At 42.2% G+C, this 16205-nt stretch overlaps 1 protein-coding gene across 3 annotated transcripts; it reads right to left on the reverse strand.

Annotated features, from left to right (window-relative positions):
- Positions 1–7011: 7011 nt before the first annotated feature.
- slc39a7 (solute carrier family 39 member 7) lies at positions 7012–13645 on the reverse strand. 3 transcript variants are annotated; one of them, XM_035620628.2, is made up of 8 exons: positions 13489–13645; positions 12198–12648; positions 11763–11931; positions 11144–11230; positions 10902–11030; positions 10672–10788; positions 8361–8557; positions 7012–7419 (listed from the first exon to the last, which is right to left on the reverse strand). In XM_035620628.2, the coding sequence occupies exons 2-8, from the start codon at positions 12636–12638 to the stop codon at positions 7165–7167; spliced, it is 1395 nt and encodes a 464-aa protein (XP_035476521.2). In that variant the 5' UTR covers positions 12639–12648; positions 13489–13645; the 3' UTR covers positions 7012–7164. The 3 variants fall into 3 exon arrangements, with proteins under 3 accessions (XP_035476521.2, XP_035476524.2, XP_035476523.2); XM_035620631.2 differs by lacking the exon at positions 13489–13645 and adding an exon at positions 13224–13480; XM_035620630.2 differs by lacking the exon at positions 13489–13645 and adding an exon at positions 13229–13479.
- Positions 13646–16205: the final 2560 nt, after the last annotated feature.

Genomic DNA, 16205 nt, shown 5'->3' on the forward strand with positions numbered 1-16205 from the left:
GGGATGAAATGAAACTAGGAGCTCTGTGAGATATGATGGAGCTTGGTTATTAAGGGCTTTGTAGGTTAGGAGCAGTATTTTGAATTCAAACAAGTCTACAGCCTTGCTCGCTGATCTGCACATTATCAAGTTGTTGCTTTGGGAGATACCCTGAGACACTTTGGGAGAAATGCTAAGACTGTTGGCTGTTGTTTGTGTTGGAACAAATTCAAAAACCACCAATTTGGTTCGGAAGGCGTTGTTTGGTTGTTGATTTGGTCACGAACTTCATCATCAAAAAAAAGCTTAGTGGTTAAAATAAAAATGAGGAAATGTGCCTGGTTTGATAAGTCTGCCAAGACTGGTGTGTCTATTCTGAATTTTTAGGTGCAGTCGCTTCATGACTCAGCCGATCGAGACGGAGTGAAGAAAAACAAAGATGGAGCCTCAAACCATGAAGGGGGATCAAGAGAAAAACAAGCAACTTAACACGTTGCTTTGCCGTTACACATACGGTTGATTAACGACTATGGTGCATAATGTAGAATTACATGATGACATCTACGCCATGATGTGGATTTAGATTCTGCACTGTCGCACTTCACTTTTTGACCTTGTTTGTCTTAAGTAGGTCAAGAGACCAGGAACAGTCGTGCAACAGCTCCTGCGGTGGCGTCGTGTTTTTGAAGCAGCACAATTATTCAAATTATGTCTCAAAGGGCTTTAAAGTCTGCAACGCCGTCAGTTCTGTAAGATAAAAAATTCCCTCCAGCAAGTCAAGTGAAAATACTGTGAGATTCCTGAGCTTGTTACCAGAGACAGGGATCAGAGAAACTGGCCTTACCTTCCGTCTTCTTTTCTTTCATTGTGATTGGAGTGTGAGAGTTTCCTTGAGAGATGTGGTGGCACGTTTTTTGAGTCTTTTGAAAGAAAATCAAATATGTTAAATATTCTCAACAGGAATGAAGTGTGGTCTTAAAGATGAATGCAAACAGATACTGTAACAGTGTTATCACACTGAGGCCTCGGATGTCACTAATAAATAGAAAAACTAGAAACCTGGAGGATTCATTTGATTCGCCTTGTTTCTGGTTTTCTTCAGAGCTTGTCTTGTGAAGCTGTTGAAGGATGTTTTGCTTTGTCCTTATTACTTTGCACTTAAATCATTTGTAAACCACGCCCCAGTTATACAAAGCAAGTTATTGGTACTAAACGTGTTACCAAAGCTCTGACGTAATGAATCAACCCTAATGTTAAACACAGCTTCCCGCACCCGCCAGCGCAAATGTCGAGGATGAAGTAAAGTGAAGTGTGAGATGGAAAAATTGATGGAGATGACGCAGACACGGGAAGACGGAGGCCGTGGATTCTCTTCAGCAGAAGTATTCATTACAAGGAGCTGAATATTGAGGGGATTTCTGGTCGTTACACAGATCAACAGGTGGTCAGTGCATGGTGTCCCCCAATCAAAAAAAGCTTCCTGTTATTGTGAATCCTTCAGATTAGAACAAATGCAAAAGAAGAATGACTCAAACAAACATGACACCTTTGTCTGCGCGTTAAGAGTGAGAGTCTTAACACGCAGACGAACAAAAAACACAGTTCAGGTAAATGCTGTCAGAGCAGAAACATTCATATTCATGGTGTTGGGGATGAATGTGCTGACTGGAGAGGCCTGAACTATTGTGCTATTTGATTTGTTCTGCCACCCGTGTAGAAGTAATCACAAGAGTGATGTGACTTTACAACCTTTTCAGAGAGTACAAACCATTTTAATCACCTGTTTCTTTGGCCGTTCTTCTCCGTCCTCACGTTTCAACCATCAAAATGTTCAGCTCTTTTTTTTTTTTCACAATTTACACATTTTCACACTTTTCATCGCATTTTCAATTCTTATCTACTCATTCATACGTTCAGCTACAAACTCCGTTCAACTCTTAAAATCTTTCAGACATGCACGTGTCATTCAACTTTCAAATCCCATGTTTGTGCTCTTTCATACAATGTGACTGTGGAAGTAAACAGTAATACTCAATACTCATAATAACAATACGTTTTAAAGGCCTTTATTAAGCATTATGCCAGGTAATGTAAATATAACTGTCTTTCTACTCCAAACGTAATGTTAAGGCTCATTCAAACAGCCCAAAGCGAAAGAAAAGAGTGGTTGTAGTGATTATTTGTTTGAAACAAACAATATATTGTTCATTTTGTGTACATTTTTCATGTTAAATTTAGTGTGCATCGACAACAAAGCTTTTCCTGACTCTTACCCTCACAGGAGAGTGTGTGTGTGTGTGTGTGTGTGTGTGTGTGTGTGAGTGAGTGTGAGTGAGTGTGTGTGTGTGTGTGTGTGTGTGTGTGTGAGTGAGTGTGTGTGTGTGTGTGTGTGAGTGTGTGTGTGAGTGTGTGTGTGTGTGTGTGTGTGTGTGTGTGTGTGTGTGTGTGAGTGTGTGTGTGTGTGTGTGAGTGTGTGTGTGTGTGTGCGCGACTTTGACCATTGCATTTTGACATCACATTTGCATCATAATGGAATGCTTTGACTTGATATTTGTTTTTTAATTTTACAACAGCACTAAATTATAATTCATATACAGGCTGCGGAATGAAGAGACGGACTGGAGGAAACCGGGAATTCTAACTGTAAAAGTCCATATAGACTGTGTAAAAAGATGGCGGACGCATATCCGTTTTCCACCTGTTGTACAAAAAAGAAGCCAAAATATTAATATTCTCCTTATGCATCCTAAACGTGCATGAAAAGTACCCCAAGATTTGCACAATTGCCAAAAAAATGTGATGTAATGTGCATAAAATTAAGCTTGGGCATGGGCATAGCAAAATGTTTCGATAGAGCCCCAACCACATTTCAAAGTCAAGGCCCCCAGCTTTAAATATTAACATTAATAATAACTCATATTTACATAGCGCCTTTCAAGGGACCCAAGTAGTAGTAGTACTGTAGTAGTAGTAGTAATAAACAACCATGTCATTTCTGAAAATTAAGAGAAATCCAGCCACAAAGGCCAGAGAATGCAGAAAAAGCATTAAATAAAAAAAATAAAATTATTCTTTCAGGAATTATTTGTAAAATGTCCAGCGTTCGGTATCTTTAGTTGACAGCTCCTTAAATAAAATAGAAACAGAAGAATTCCTTTAAACGTGCAGGCTGTCGAAGCACCTGTCAACCTATGTAGACATGACATCTGTGTATCTGAGTACAGTGAGTCCACAAACAGACCACGACTACGCCTCAAATTAATCTGCCGCCATTGTGGTTTTGATTGGATGAATAAGGACACATGAGTCACCTAAACTTAATTGTTTTTAGATTCTATATTTAAGTATGCTTTGTGCCTTCAACCCTTAAAGTGTGTTTAATGGTTTACTGTCGTACTTATGATGGGAGACACCACGAGTCGTATGGCGTGGTGCGTCGTACTCGTTCGGAGGCAGCGGTCGGATTGGAGGAAACAATAAAACGTAGGACTTTCACACTGTTTCAGTTTTCTCCATGACTGTTCCACAACCACAACCATGTGTTTATTACTGTCAGCAAAAGTCCTCCACTTAAAAAACCCCACTGAGGAATAAGTATTGCCACCGTCTTCGTGATGCTGACCGGATCTGAAGTCCTGATCTGAGGGAATGGGAACAGAGCTGTAACTGCACCAGCACTAACCTGTGCTCATATCAAAAAAGAAAAATGATTTATTTTTTGTAAACGCCAAAAAGGTTTTGAGTTTGCTCCAAAATAAGTCTTGAAACACTTTTTTCCCCCAACAGTTATACTGTACTTCTACTGCGCGTCTCATCCCACCATGGGAATTACAAATATGAAAGTTTGTGAAGGATGTTCAAGCAAACACATTTGTTTCCTGCTTCCTGGTTTGATAGATGATTGGTCCTAATCTGCTCTGGATTCCTCAACTAGTTTGTTTTCCCCCTTCTAGCGTCTCATGAAATTCTCCCTTTAACCCAGATCACAATCTTTTTTCCCCGTCAGATACCAACCATATGCTTATTGTTGTTACCGTGACAACGAAGACCAGCTCCCATCCTACGGGTCGTAACAGAGGTTAGAGCGTAGACTGTATGACCTTGTTGGTTAAGACCGGAGGACTTGAACTGACGCCACTTTGACTGCAACTGGTTTCAGGTGGTGGATCAACCAAACAAACACTGATGGTGAGCTCCCACACACTTTTACACCATTTGAAATCTTTGCAAAAAAAATCAAACGTTGCAAAGACGTAGCTCGTAAGATTTGAATTCTGGATTCATACGGCAACAAGTCTACAGCCTTGCTCGCTGATCTGCACATTATCAAGTTGTTGCTTTGGGAGATACCCTGAGACACTTTGAGAGAAATGCTAAGACTGTTGGCTGTTGTTTGTGTTGGAACAAATTCAAAAACCACCAAATTGGTTCGGAAGGCGTTGTTTGGTTGTTGTTTTGGTCACGAACTTCATCAAAAAAACGCTTAGTGGTTAAAATAAAAATGAGGAAATGTGCCTGGTTTGATAAGTCTGCCAAGACTGGTGTGTCTATTCAGAATTTTTAGGTGCAGTCGCTTCATGACTCAGCCGATCGAGACGGAGTGAAGAAAAACAAAGATGGAGCCTCAAACCATGAAGGGGGATCAAGAGAAAAACAAGCAACTTAAAGAACAAAAAAAAAGTCATCAAACACGTTGCTTTGTCTCAAAGGGCTTTAAAGTCTGCAACGCCGTCAGTTCTGCAAGATAAAGAATTCCCTTTTCCCTAAGATGAGCATAAATCATGAGTCGTGTCAAATGTGCTGGACATTTTTTGTTTACTTAAACTAGAGCCCGGCCGATATCAGTCGGTCACAGCCGAGTCTTTAAATGTGTATTTATGTTTTACATTTAAGGTCAAATAAAAGTTTATTTTCTTGATTCAACATTTATTTTAACCATCGGTTTTCCTGCTGCCTTCTCACATGGGCATCACTCGTATGGAGCCAAATCAGGGTCGATACTTTTAGTTTGAAGAAAAGTTTAAGTTTTGATCTTTAACCTTGAAAAATACAACAGTGTATTTTTTTCCAAATTTAAGTTTCATCATCATTCAATGCTAGAATTCTTTTGAATAAATTGTTTATTAAAATCTTTCAGTTTCATGAATATTTTTAAATTTGAGGGATTCTTGATTCAACATCTATTTGTGGTTGTATTTGTATTTTTTTTTCAATGTATAGTTATTTATGATAAAGTTGATGGTGAAACTAAAATATCAAGCCTCAATTACATTTCTTTGTCATAAAGTTTAGATAACAAAATCTCTGAATCATTGACAGATGCATCCACATCGGTCAGTGACTACTCCTCCACAGGAATTTTACCTGTTGTCCAATCACGTTGCTTTGAATTGGCTTATAGCGCGGGTCATTTGCATATTAACAACAGTATAATTATCGTGTGTCACATTGCCACAGAAGTGTTTAGTCTTTTTCAGTAGTTATAATAACTTGGAAGATTACGAAACTTTATTGGGGATTTTCATCAGTGATTTCACTTTATTTTTTTGAATCATCCATGAGTTATGTAAAAAAGAAAGAAAAAAAAGACAAGGATTATGTGAAATGTAAAAAGTTCATAATCAAAAAAACCAAAAAGTTAAATTCTGGAGGGGTCTGTGCAAAAAAGCACTTCTGTAGAAGCCACAACATTTACCTTTATTATTTTGTAGAATGTAAAAGTATGAACATTCAACCATCTTCAAAGGAAACGGGACATTAAACACGTAAAACTTCCGAGCCGGACCGTTGCTTCCCGCCGAACCGACTCTGAAATGTAGATTGAAAGGTGACATATTATGCTTCATATTCAGGTTCATACTTTTTATCTGTTGCCACTAGAAAAGGTTCAGAAAACACATCAGTGTTTCTCATACTGCCCATACCTGCAGCTCCTCTTTTCACCATCTGTCTAAAACGCTTGGATTTCTTATAGCCCCCCCCCGCCTGGCGATAAAACCCCCAGGCTGCTCTGATTGGCCAGCTGGCCCTCAGTCTCTTGTGATTGGTCAACCACTTTCAAAACGTGTAGGAACTGTCAGAGCTCCTGGTTGAGGCCGTGGTTCTTGGGCCACAGAACCGTCTAAGACATCGCAACGTGTTAAACGCTTTTGAAAGTGTCAAATCAAAAGAAAATATGTGCGATGTGGCGTCGTCGCCCGCCATCTTTGCAATTCCAGGAGACGTGACGACGCGCACGCGAAAGCGTTGAACCAATGAGCTCATTCTTTTCGTGTGTGTGCTCGTCCTCAGACGTAAACTCAACTTGTCACGCCCCCTTCACGACAGAAAAGTGGAGATTTGTCAGACTGCAGGCGGGTTTACCCCCAAAAGAGTCCAACTGTGACATCACAGTCTGAGAAATCTGAACTAGTGGTTCAGAGCCAGGCAGCAACAAAAAGAAAAATGACAGGTGGTCTTTTTTCAGTTTTGGGGCCGATACCAACTCTATGTGCACAAACGCTGGATTTTCGCATAATATGTCACCTTTAAGACGCAATCTCTTTTCAGATGACAGAATGTATATATGTTTTTATTGTTTTTGTCTGTGAATGGATTTTTACTTTACGCCACTTTTGAAATGAAATCTGTCCGTTTAAGCTGCAAGTCAAACTGCAGACGAACCGAGAAAGTGAAAGTGGCTTAAGTGAAGGTTGTTTGTGTGTGTGTGTGTGTGTGTGTGTGTGTGTGTGTGTGTGTGTGTGTGTGTGTGTGTGTGTGTGTGTGTGTGTGTGTGTGTGTGTGTGTGTGTGTGTGGGTGGGTGGGTGGGGGGGGGGGTCTCCTGTCCCGTCCCGACAACGGCAGCACATTTTCCGTCCGTCACTTTCCTTTCCAGCTCTCAAGTCTCTGCTCCCACCGATCAGTTTTCAAGATGCCAAACTTTTCCTCTCAAAATGAAAAAGTGACAAACATCAGGGGAGCGTGAAATGCTACAAAAACCAAAAACAAGAAAACAACAACAAAAAATAATCAGCTCGGTCGTCAGTGGTTGGCGTTTGTCCCTAAACGGAGCACAACGATTAAAAAAAAGAAAAAAAAGAAAAAACCCTCGACAAAAATAATCCACTTGAATTCTACTTTTTTTTGTATTAACCTTTAACCTTTGACCTGTTCCCCTCCCGTCGTCTCTCTGGCCGCAGCGCCGCTCACTCGTACTCGGCGATCAGCACCATCATGCCGACGCCAAACAGCAGCGCCAGGATCTCCAGCAGCGACTGGCCGAAGCTGGAGCGCCCCGCCAGCAGCTCCGGCAGCACCGTCACCGTGGCGATGTAGACGAAGCCGCCGGCGGTGAAAGGCAGGATCCAGGCAGTCGCCGCCGCGCCCACGCCCTCGGCCAGCAGGGAGCAGGCGGTGCCGGCCAGGGCGCCCAGGGCCGTCAGCAGCTGTAGACACATGGCCTGGCGGGAGAGAGGATCGTCAGGACGTCAGCACGTTGCTCCACGTTTTCTTTTGTGTGATTTAAAAAGGTTTGTGCTCGTGAGTCAAACTCTGAGCATCTTCGTCTCTACTCATCAGAACTCTTCTTCTAACATTTCATTTTGTGTTGTCAGTTTATCAGATTCTTCTTTCGAGACCTAACTGCTGCCGACGGCAGGTGACAGGGGCGAGCCCAAACTGCCGGGTTGTCACGCTCTCTGCCCCGTTTTGTTTCTTTTGATTCATCACAAAGTACAATCATTACCACGTGAAGAAAAGGAAATGACCGCTGTCGACGCAGTTTGTTCCGGTCTCGTGTTGAGCAAGGGTTTGTTTGTTCTGCTTCAGGGAGGAGGTCAAATGAAAAAAAGTCTTACCAATAACTCGCAACATTTAAACCTTTAAAGGGACAGGAAGCGAGTTTGTTTCTCTCTTTGTTGTCGTTGTTATTATTATTATTTTACTGCTCTGGTCGGGACTGGAACCCGCGACCTCGGGTGTGTGAGACTTTCTTTTTTTTGGATCTCAATTCACAGAGTTTACCCTTTGGCTCGTTCTGGATGTTCTCACACTCGAACGGGAAGTCTTTCTGTTTAATGAGAGCTGCGACTAACGATTATTTTCATTAATCCACTAATATGTCAATTATTTTCTTGATTTAATCGAAAAGTTGTTTGGTTCATAAAATGGTGAAAAATGTCGTTCATGTTTCCCTAAAACCTCAAGATGATGTTTTCTTTTCAGTCACAGAGGAGCAAAGAAACTAAAATGTAAGAAGCTGAAATCAGAGAAGTTTGCCTTTTTTTTGTCATTAAACTACTGGAACCGATTTATCGATTTTTAAAATAGTTGCACATTAATTTAGTCGTCGACTACTCATCGATTAACTGTTAGAGCTCCTGCTCTCGTTATGGTTATTCACCTTCTTCTTGGTGCAGCCCGACTGCACCAGGATGGCGAAGTCTCCGATCTCGTGCGGGACCTCGTGCAGCAGGATGGTGACGGTGGTGACCGCGCCCACCGCCGGGCTCACCAGGAACGAGGCGCCGATCGCCAGGCCGTCGGTGAAGTTGTGCGTGAAGTCCGCCGCCAGGTTCAGGTAACCCGACACCTTGATGTCTGCATCAGTGGAGAGAGGAGGGAGTGTGTGAAGGAACGTTGTTGAATAAATGTGACAAGACCAAATCATTTTTTTAATGACGCGATCAAAACGCTGCTCATCCTTAATCAATTTTTTTTTTTTAATGTAGAGTCTTTGAGTATTATGAAGAGCACTACATGAATAAAATGTACTAATATTAGTAGTAGTATCATTTCTGCTGTGATGTAAAACAAAAGTTCAGTGTTTATATATAAATATTTATTAATTCTACTTTTGTCATAGATTTATTTTTTCTTTGAAAATTAAGACAAAAAACTAAAAAGCACATTTAGGCTATTTGATTTATGCACTGGTGAAAAAAATTTGCAAAATAAATGACAATCTAAAAAACGTCTTCAGTATTTGGCAAAGTGTTTCCTTATTTTCAGTTTCAGTCAACAATTTTCATTTGGGTGCATCCCTAGATGAGATTATCGAGACGGATTAGTTTTCTCGGACATAGATTCTTCCTGTCCAGTTTGAAACTTTCCAGTGCAGCCCAGACTGATGATGTTCTTTAAGGCTGTCCTTGTTTGGTCCAGACATTCGGACTTTTCAGTTTCAGGTTCAAAACCAAAATTGCATCTGTGAAAGTTTCCTTTATGAATGAAAAATAAGAATAATGCAAGAAAATGTTTACAAAACATTGAAACAATGTCATGAATAGTAAAACTCGTATTTTCATCTGAATGGAAAAGACGACGGAGTGACAGAAGTAGGGCAGCCGGGGGGGTGGTTCGTACTTCTCGAACCGAAGCTGAGGCAGCGAGCTGTTGGGAAGGGAAAACGCCCTCAGTGACTTTGAAACTCAAGTACATGTTGTGTGGTTGGCGTTTATCTAGGACAAGTGTCAAAAAATGAGACAAAAATGGGTCAGTGGATCAACACCGGCGGGCGAAGGATGAAACTGGGTCACAGAAGAGCCAAGAGGATACCCCCGAGGATAGCAGCAGGATAATAACACTAATTATGATAATAGAATTACGTCCCCACCGGCACATGAAAGGATTTTTAATCCCTGAGACGTTGAAGTCAAATACTTGACTGACAGGGTCCTTTGTAAACGTGAACCTGGCCGAGACCAGAATCACTCCCTCCTGTTCCAACCGTAATGACACATTTATTATTTTAGCCCCGAGCGAGTTTGAATTTACATTCTTTACATCACCGTAATGTCACAGCAGCACGAACACGATGGAGTCACACAAAAAGTGTCCTAGTTCCCACATCGGGGCCTCACCTACATTGTGGCCTGATCACCTGGTTTTCAGACAACCGACTATGTAATATTTTCCTGCAGAATTTTTTTGTTGAGTTTGCGATTTTCTCCGGAGATTTTCCTGCTTCATCCTCACTTGGGCATCACTCGTATGGAGCCAAATCAGGGTCGATACTTTCAGTTTGAAGAAAATGTTTGTCACTGAAAACAAACATTTTGAAAAAAATACAACATTGTATTTTTTTTCCTAATTTAAGTTTCATTTTCATTCAATCCTAGAATCCTTTGAATAAATTGTTTATTCAAATCTTTCACTTTCATGAATATTTCTAATTTGAGGGTTACATTTTTTTCAGTTGCGGATTTTTTATTATTAAGAAAGGCTTTTCTATATAAAAATTGTTATCAAAGAGAAAAATTGAAACAAAAGAATGTATTCAAAGAATTCCAGAATTGAATCAAAATGATATTTAAATTGAAAAATAAAATAAAGGCAGGCAGGAAAAGTTCCAGACAACGGAACATTTTCTCATGCAGCTCCTCCTCCGGGGAAGTTCAGGAAAAACGCCTGAAAGCCCTTTGACCCGACACTTGCTCTCTGTTGTGCTCTGGGGGCAATTACTTGCCCTTACAATCAAAAGTCTGAAAAATTTACACTGAAAAACTAGACTAGAGTGAGTTTAACTATATATGTATAAACATATATTGTACATATATTATTTTACACACCCTAAACGGAGCCATCAGTGGTAACTGCAGATTATATTGTGGTGCTTCTTGAGTTGTCAACTTCTCTTTCACTGAAGTTCAGTAAGTGACCAGCAGAGAGCAGCATTTCATTTCATCGTCATACTTTTATTTCAGTGTCATCACCTGTGCTCGTCTTCTCCTCCTCTTTCTTTGGCTCCTTTTCCTCTTTCTTCTTCTTCTTCTTCTCATCCTTCACTTCCTGCTCCTCCTCTCCATCGCTGTCCTTCTCCTTGGGAGCAGCTGTAAAAATAAAATTTTTGTTTGTGTATTAATACTTATATATATATATATAAAATGTATTTTTTTATTTTATTTCTTTATTTTTTTCTGCTGCTGAATTTTCGGCGTCGTACAGTGTGAGTGTGCATGGGAGTGTCCGTGGCCTCCCTTCAGGAGGCGCACAAACTTCTCCACGACGAGGAAGGCGATGAGGCCGCCGAGGACCCACAACCCCACCGACATCATGTGGCCGTGTGCGGCTCCTGTGCAGAAAGAGGAAAACAGACGTCTCAATGGAAATGCTGTCTTTCTTTGGCTTTTGTAAATTTCTACGGTTGATTTTTTTCCAGGTCTTCTCAGGGAAGTCACTGCTCACCATGGGAGTGACCATGCTCACGTGACTCTTCGCTCGCATGCGAGTGTCCGTGATCTTCTTCTTCTTCTCCGTGATGCGAGTGAGGCTCTGAGAAGGAAGAAGAAAGAAACGGGAGGAAACAGACATTTGACCTCGAGCTGAATGTCGTCAAAAGGAAACATCCACAAACTACAATGTTTTCATTTTAAAGACTGAAACTCATCTCTGTCCAGACAAGTGCTTCAGCTCCACACCAATTTTAAATCCCCGTCCATATTCTCACGCACACACACACACACACACACAGAGAATTCAGAGAATCTGAACGAGGAACAGCGAAGGTTTTTTAAATTTTTTTCCCGTCAGGAAGAGAACGCGTCTCCATCATCGTTTACACACACATATATATATATATATGACATATATACGATATAAATATATATATATATATTTTTTAATTAATTTAAAAAAACTAAAAGTCCAAAGGATGAGATTCTCCTTTCACCCATATGGTCAAAAATTGTTTGAGTGACTACATGACAAAGTTATGTTCTGGGTGAGGGAGAGGAAACTATTTCCTCATATCCTCGTCTACTTATTCGAGCGTTTAACAGAATCAAAAACTTTTCCAGCTACAGACCCAGAGCGTGGGGAATGAGGTGCAGGAAGGCATCGCCCAGCAGTCCGCCAGAGGCGAAGCTGAGCAGCACCTTGAGCAGGTTCTGGTGCTGGTCGCTGTTGGACTGCACCGGGATCAGGAACAGGATGAGGAACGGGGCAGCGCTGATCAGCAGGGTGGCGCCGATGGCCTGCGGATACAAAAAATGACAAGAGGGAAGTTTGAGGTTGAATAATGGGAGAGAAGAAGAAGAAGGAAAAGTGAACGAGTGAGGAGGATTTGATCTATGATAAATGTCACTGTTAAAAAAAGCTGCAGGTGAAAGTTACTGGACGTACAATAAATATCCATGACCACTGCAGCGATCCAGCTAAAGGCTTCTCCCTTGTTGCCATGGAGACAGTGAATTTACTGCTGATTCATTCTCAAAAATTTAAAACATCGATATGATTCTACCTGCATCCACAGCTCCACCGTGTCCCTCTTCTCCTCCTTGTGCACGTGAACAACATCCTCGTGATGAGCGTGTCCATGTCCGTGGTCGTGTGCGTGTCCATGTCCGTGGTCGTGTGCGTGTCCATGTCCGTGGTCGTGTGCGTGCCCGTGGTCGTGTCCGTGATGCTCCTCTCCGGGCTCGTGGAGGTTGGCCTCGGCGCTCCACTTGCTCGCGCCATGGAACATCTTCACCTGGGCGCCGTCGTCTTGCCCGTGGTGGTCGTCATCTTCTCCGTGCGAGTGGCCGTGGTGATGGTGGCCGTGGTGATGGTGGCCGTGGTGATGGTGGCCGTGTCCGTGGTCGCCATGCGAGTGGCTGTGGGCGGAGCTCGAGTGGGAGGCCAACAGCAGCAGCAGCACAGATGTGGCCAGCGTCAGTGCCAGCAGACGTACACAGCCCATATTATCACCCCTGGACGGAGAGAAAGAAGATATGAAGACGACAGACATTCAATTAAAAAGTGCAGCTTTAGAAAAGATTTGCGCGGAAATAATACTCGGTCTTTGTCTGTTTTGGAACAGTGGCCACTGTTTACGAGGATAAAATTCATTAGGTCATAAAGGTCCAGAAGATTTTTGCATGTGTGACTCACTCACTCACTCACACTCTCTCACACACACTCACTCACTCACTCACTCACTCACTCACTCACTCTCACACACACACACACACACACACACACACACACACACACACACACACACACACACACACACACACACACACACACACACACACACACACACACACTCTCTCTCTCTCTCTCTCTCTCTCTCTCTCTCTCTCTCTCTCTCTCTCTCTCTCTCTCTCTCTCTCTCTCTCTCTCTCTCTCTCTCTCTCACACACACACACACACACACACACACACACACTCTCTCTGTCTCTGTCTCTCTCTCTCTCTCTCTCTCTCTCTCTCTCTCTCACACACACACACACACACACACAGTACATCAACGTTATGACCGTCACGGTGCTTGTCGGCTCACTTCACCCGTTAGCCTCGTTGATCTTTGTGTTGTGACTGTGTTCGTTGGTTCGCTGGTCGAGGGCGTGAAGCGGATATTGATCCCGCAGCTTTAATCTGACGGTAAACAAACAGCCGGTCACTGCGTCCGTATGTTGTGACGGCAGCCTTGCTAGCCTCGCTAGCCTCCCGCCGGCTAACTAGCCACAACACAAGCTAGCTAGCTAGCTAGCAACAACAACAACAACAACAACCCAAAGCGGGGAAACACACAGAGGAAGTCTGACCGGGTTGTGTGTCCGTGCCTGTTGGGCCGCTGGGTAACTGCACTGCGGGTCTTTTAAGTCTCTAGCGTCTCTCCCGACCGCGGCGACGCTACTTGGTTCCGAACTGTTGCAGAAGACGTGGCGTTTAGTCTGCGCGACTGTGACCGAAGTCTCGCGAGAGCGCGACGCTGGTGCCGCACTTCCGTCGCGCGGTCGTCTTGTCCATTCAGATGAAAATATGAGTTTTACTATTCATGACATTGCTTCAATGTTTTGTAAACATTTTCTGGTATTATTCTTATTTTTCATTCATAAATGATGCAAAAAAAATCGAAGTATCGCGAGAAGATAATAGCTGATCTCATGCCTGGACAGGCAGCAGCAGTAGATCACCGAGCATCCTGCAGGAGATGAGCAGGAAAGAGCTGCATCCTGACCACGACTGTAAATGTCACTCTAGTGACATGTGATATTACGACGGAGTAATAGGGCTAAGGGAGAGATTTATGAGAATAGAGTCATAATATTAAACGAAACAAAAGGAATAATATTGGGTGAAGTCGTAAATTTACGATGACAATAAAGTTGTAAATTTTAACTTCAGTTTAGATTTGTCAAAAGAGGAGATGCTCAGACCATGCTTCCTTGGTTGCTTTGATTTCTGTAATATATTAAATTGAATTAAAAAAAGTCTAGTAAAATCACGACTTCAAGTCTTCACTCTCATAATATTACAACTTTGTTTTCCCTCAATGTGTCCCTGAAAGTCCGTCATATATTATGATGGCCTGTATATATATATTCCAGTTTCATATTCAAAACTTTTTGATTTGGTACATTATGGTTACACAACTTCTTTCATTCATTCAATTATTCATTCATTCACATTCCAGTCGACTTAAAACTAATTTCATCCTGTCAAGCGATTGGACTGTGGTAAAAGGGTTTGAATGAAGTAAAGTTAGAGAAAGTACGACACTCATCAATAAGTCAGCGCCACTCCCGCATGTACAGTATATCCATCGTCATTCTGATGCAGCATCTTTTGAGGGACCAGGTACCAGACTGATGAGAGATGGGCTCGTCTCTGAGTGGCCACCAGGGGGAGATGAGGGAGGAGCACTGCAGTTACTGTATCATTTACTGTACACGTGTACATTCCAGATGCTTCATACCAGCTCAGCTGTGGGAATGTGTGCACACAATTAACATACAGTAAACGATAGGCATTAAGTCACACTCACTCTGATTCTCCCCTTTATTTTCCCTTGAATAAGTACAACACGAGAAAGAAAACAATTTCTTTGCGTTCAAGTCACCAAACTTTTTGCATATTTGGAAAATGTTGAATCGAAATTCGAAAAATACGATGTAAACTTGCAATTCAATAATGTTTTTGTGCTGTAAAGGCTACGAAATATGACACGTGGTATGACTTTCAGTTGTATTTCAGGTTAAACACGTGTTTAATTTGAAGAGTGAAATTATTTACCGGCCATCTAGAGCTGCAAGTTAATCGATTAGTAATCGATTCCTAAATTAATCCCCAACTATTCCAATAATCGATTAATCAGTTCAAGTAGTTTTTAGTACTTTTATTCAGTTTTATCAAATTTTATGAACCAACCAACTAAAAGATTAATCGATTATGAAAATAATCGTTAGTTGTAGCCCTACGGCCATCAATCAATCAATCTATCAAATTGCATTTGTATATAGAGCCAAAGTACAACCTGCTTTATCTGAAGGCACTTCAGCTGCAACAGTTAATCGATTAGTAATCAAGTACTAAACTAATCGTCATTAAAGTATTTTGATAATCAATTAATCGGTTCAAGTAGTTTTTATGAAATAATGAATCAAATTACTCTGATTCACTTTCTTGAATGTGAATATTTTCTGTTTTCTTTGCTCCTCTGTGACAGTAAACTGAATATCTTTGGTGCGTGCACAAAATAAAACATCGTCTTGGGGGTTTTGGAAAACACGATCGACATTTTATGAAAGATTAATCCAAATTAATCGTTACTTAGTTGCAGCCCGAGAGGGCACGTTACAGAGAGTGAGGTCGAGGCCTTAAAATGTTACAGAGAGGAACCTTTATTTCAGCCCCTGTGGGGCAAATTCAACATTTGACACAGCAGCACAGAAGTGTATCGTCACCAGGGCTGAGTGGGCTACACGACGAGTGATCCAGACGATGCACCAAAGGACATGTTGTCCACCACGTCCTTCCAACTGCGGCGGCGCGTCCGTCCCGGAGCGGCTCTGACGTGAGCTTGAAAGCACTCGACGACGATGGCTTCCACGGCCAGATCTTGCAGGAGCAGCATGTACTTGAGCTTCTTGCCGTACTTGGCCCGCAGCTCGGTGACCACGGCCTTGGCCACTGTCTTGCTGCTCACATCCGGCAGCTGCGACTCGGTGACGGGGAATCCCTCCATCGTCTTGTTCACCAGCCGCTGGATGTGGCCGAGCAGCATCTCCATGTTGGACTCCTTCAGCGCGCAGCACTTCTTCAAGACCTGCGTGGTCATCAAGACGACGAACTCACGGAGCTGCTTCTCCGCCTTCGTAAATTTACTTTTAGGCTCTCCCCCTGTTTTGTCCTCCACAATCTTGGAATTGGATTTGTTCTCCACAATCTCTCTATTTGTTTGGTTCTCCACGATCTCTCTATTTGTTTGGTTCTCCACGATCTCTCTATTTGTTTGGTTCTCCACGATCTCTCTATTTGT

The sequence above is a fragment of the Scophthalmus maximus genome, chromosome 22 (assembly GCF_022379125.1).
Source record: "Scophthalmus maximus strain ysfricsl-2021 chromosome 22, ASM2237912v1, whole genome shotgun sequence".
NCBI lineage: Eukaryota > Metazoa > Chordata > Actinopteri > Pleuronectiformes > Scophthalmidae > Scophthalmus > Scophthalmus maximus.

Excerpts from the sequence above, each read along its gene's own strand:
- slc39a7 (XM_035620628.2), bottom strand. The coding sequence starts at position 12,638 with ATGGGCTGTGTACGTCTGCTGGCACTGACGCTGGCCACATCTGTGCTG. Across the intron at positions 8,558-10,671 it reads GGAGGAGAAGACGAGCACAG|ACATCAAGGTGTCGGGTTAC; the intron begins GTGATGACACTG and ends CCACTGATGCAG. Across the intron at positions 7,420-8,360 it reads CGGGCTGCACCAAGAAGAAG|GCCATGTGTCTACAGCTGCT; the intron begins GTGAATAACCAT and ends CTCTCCCGCCAG.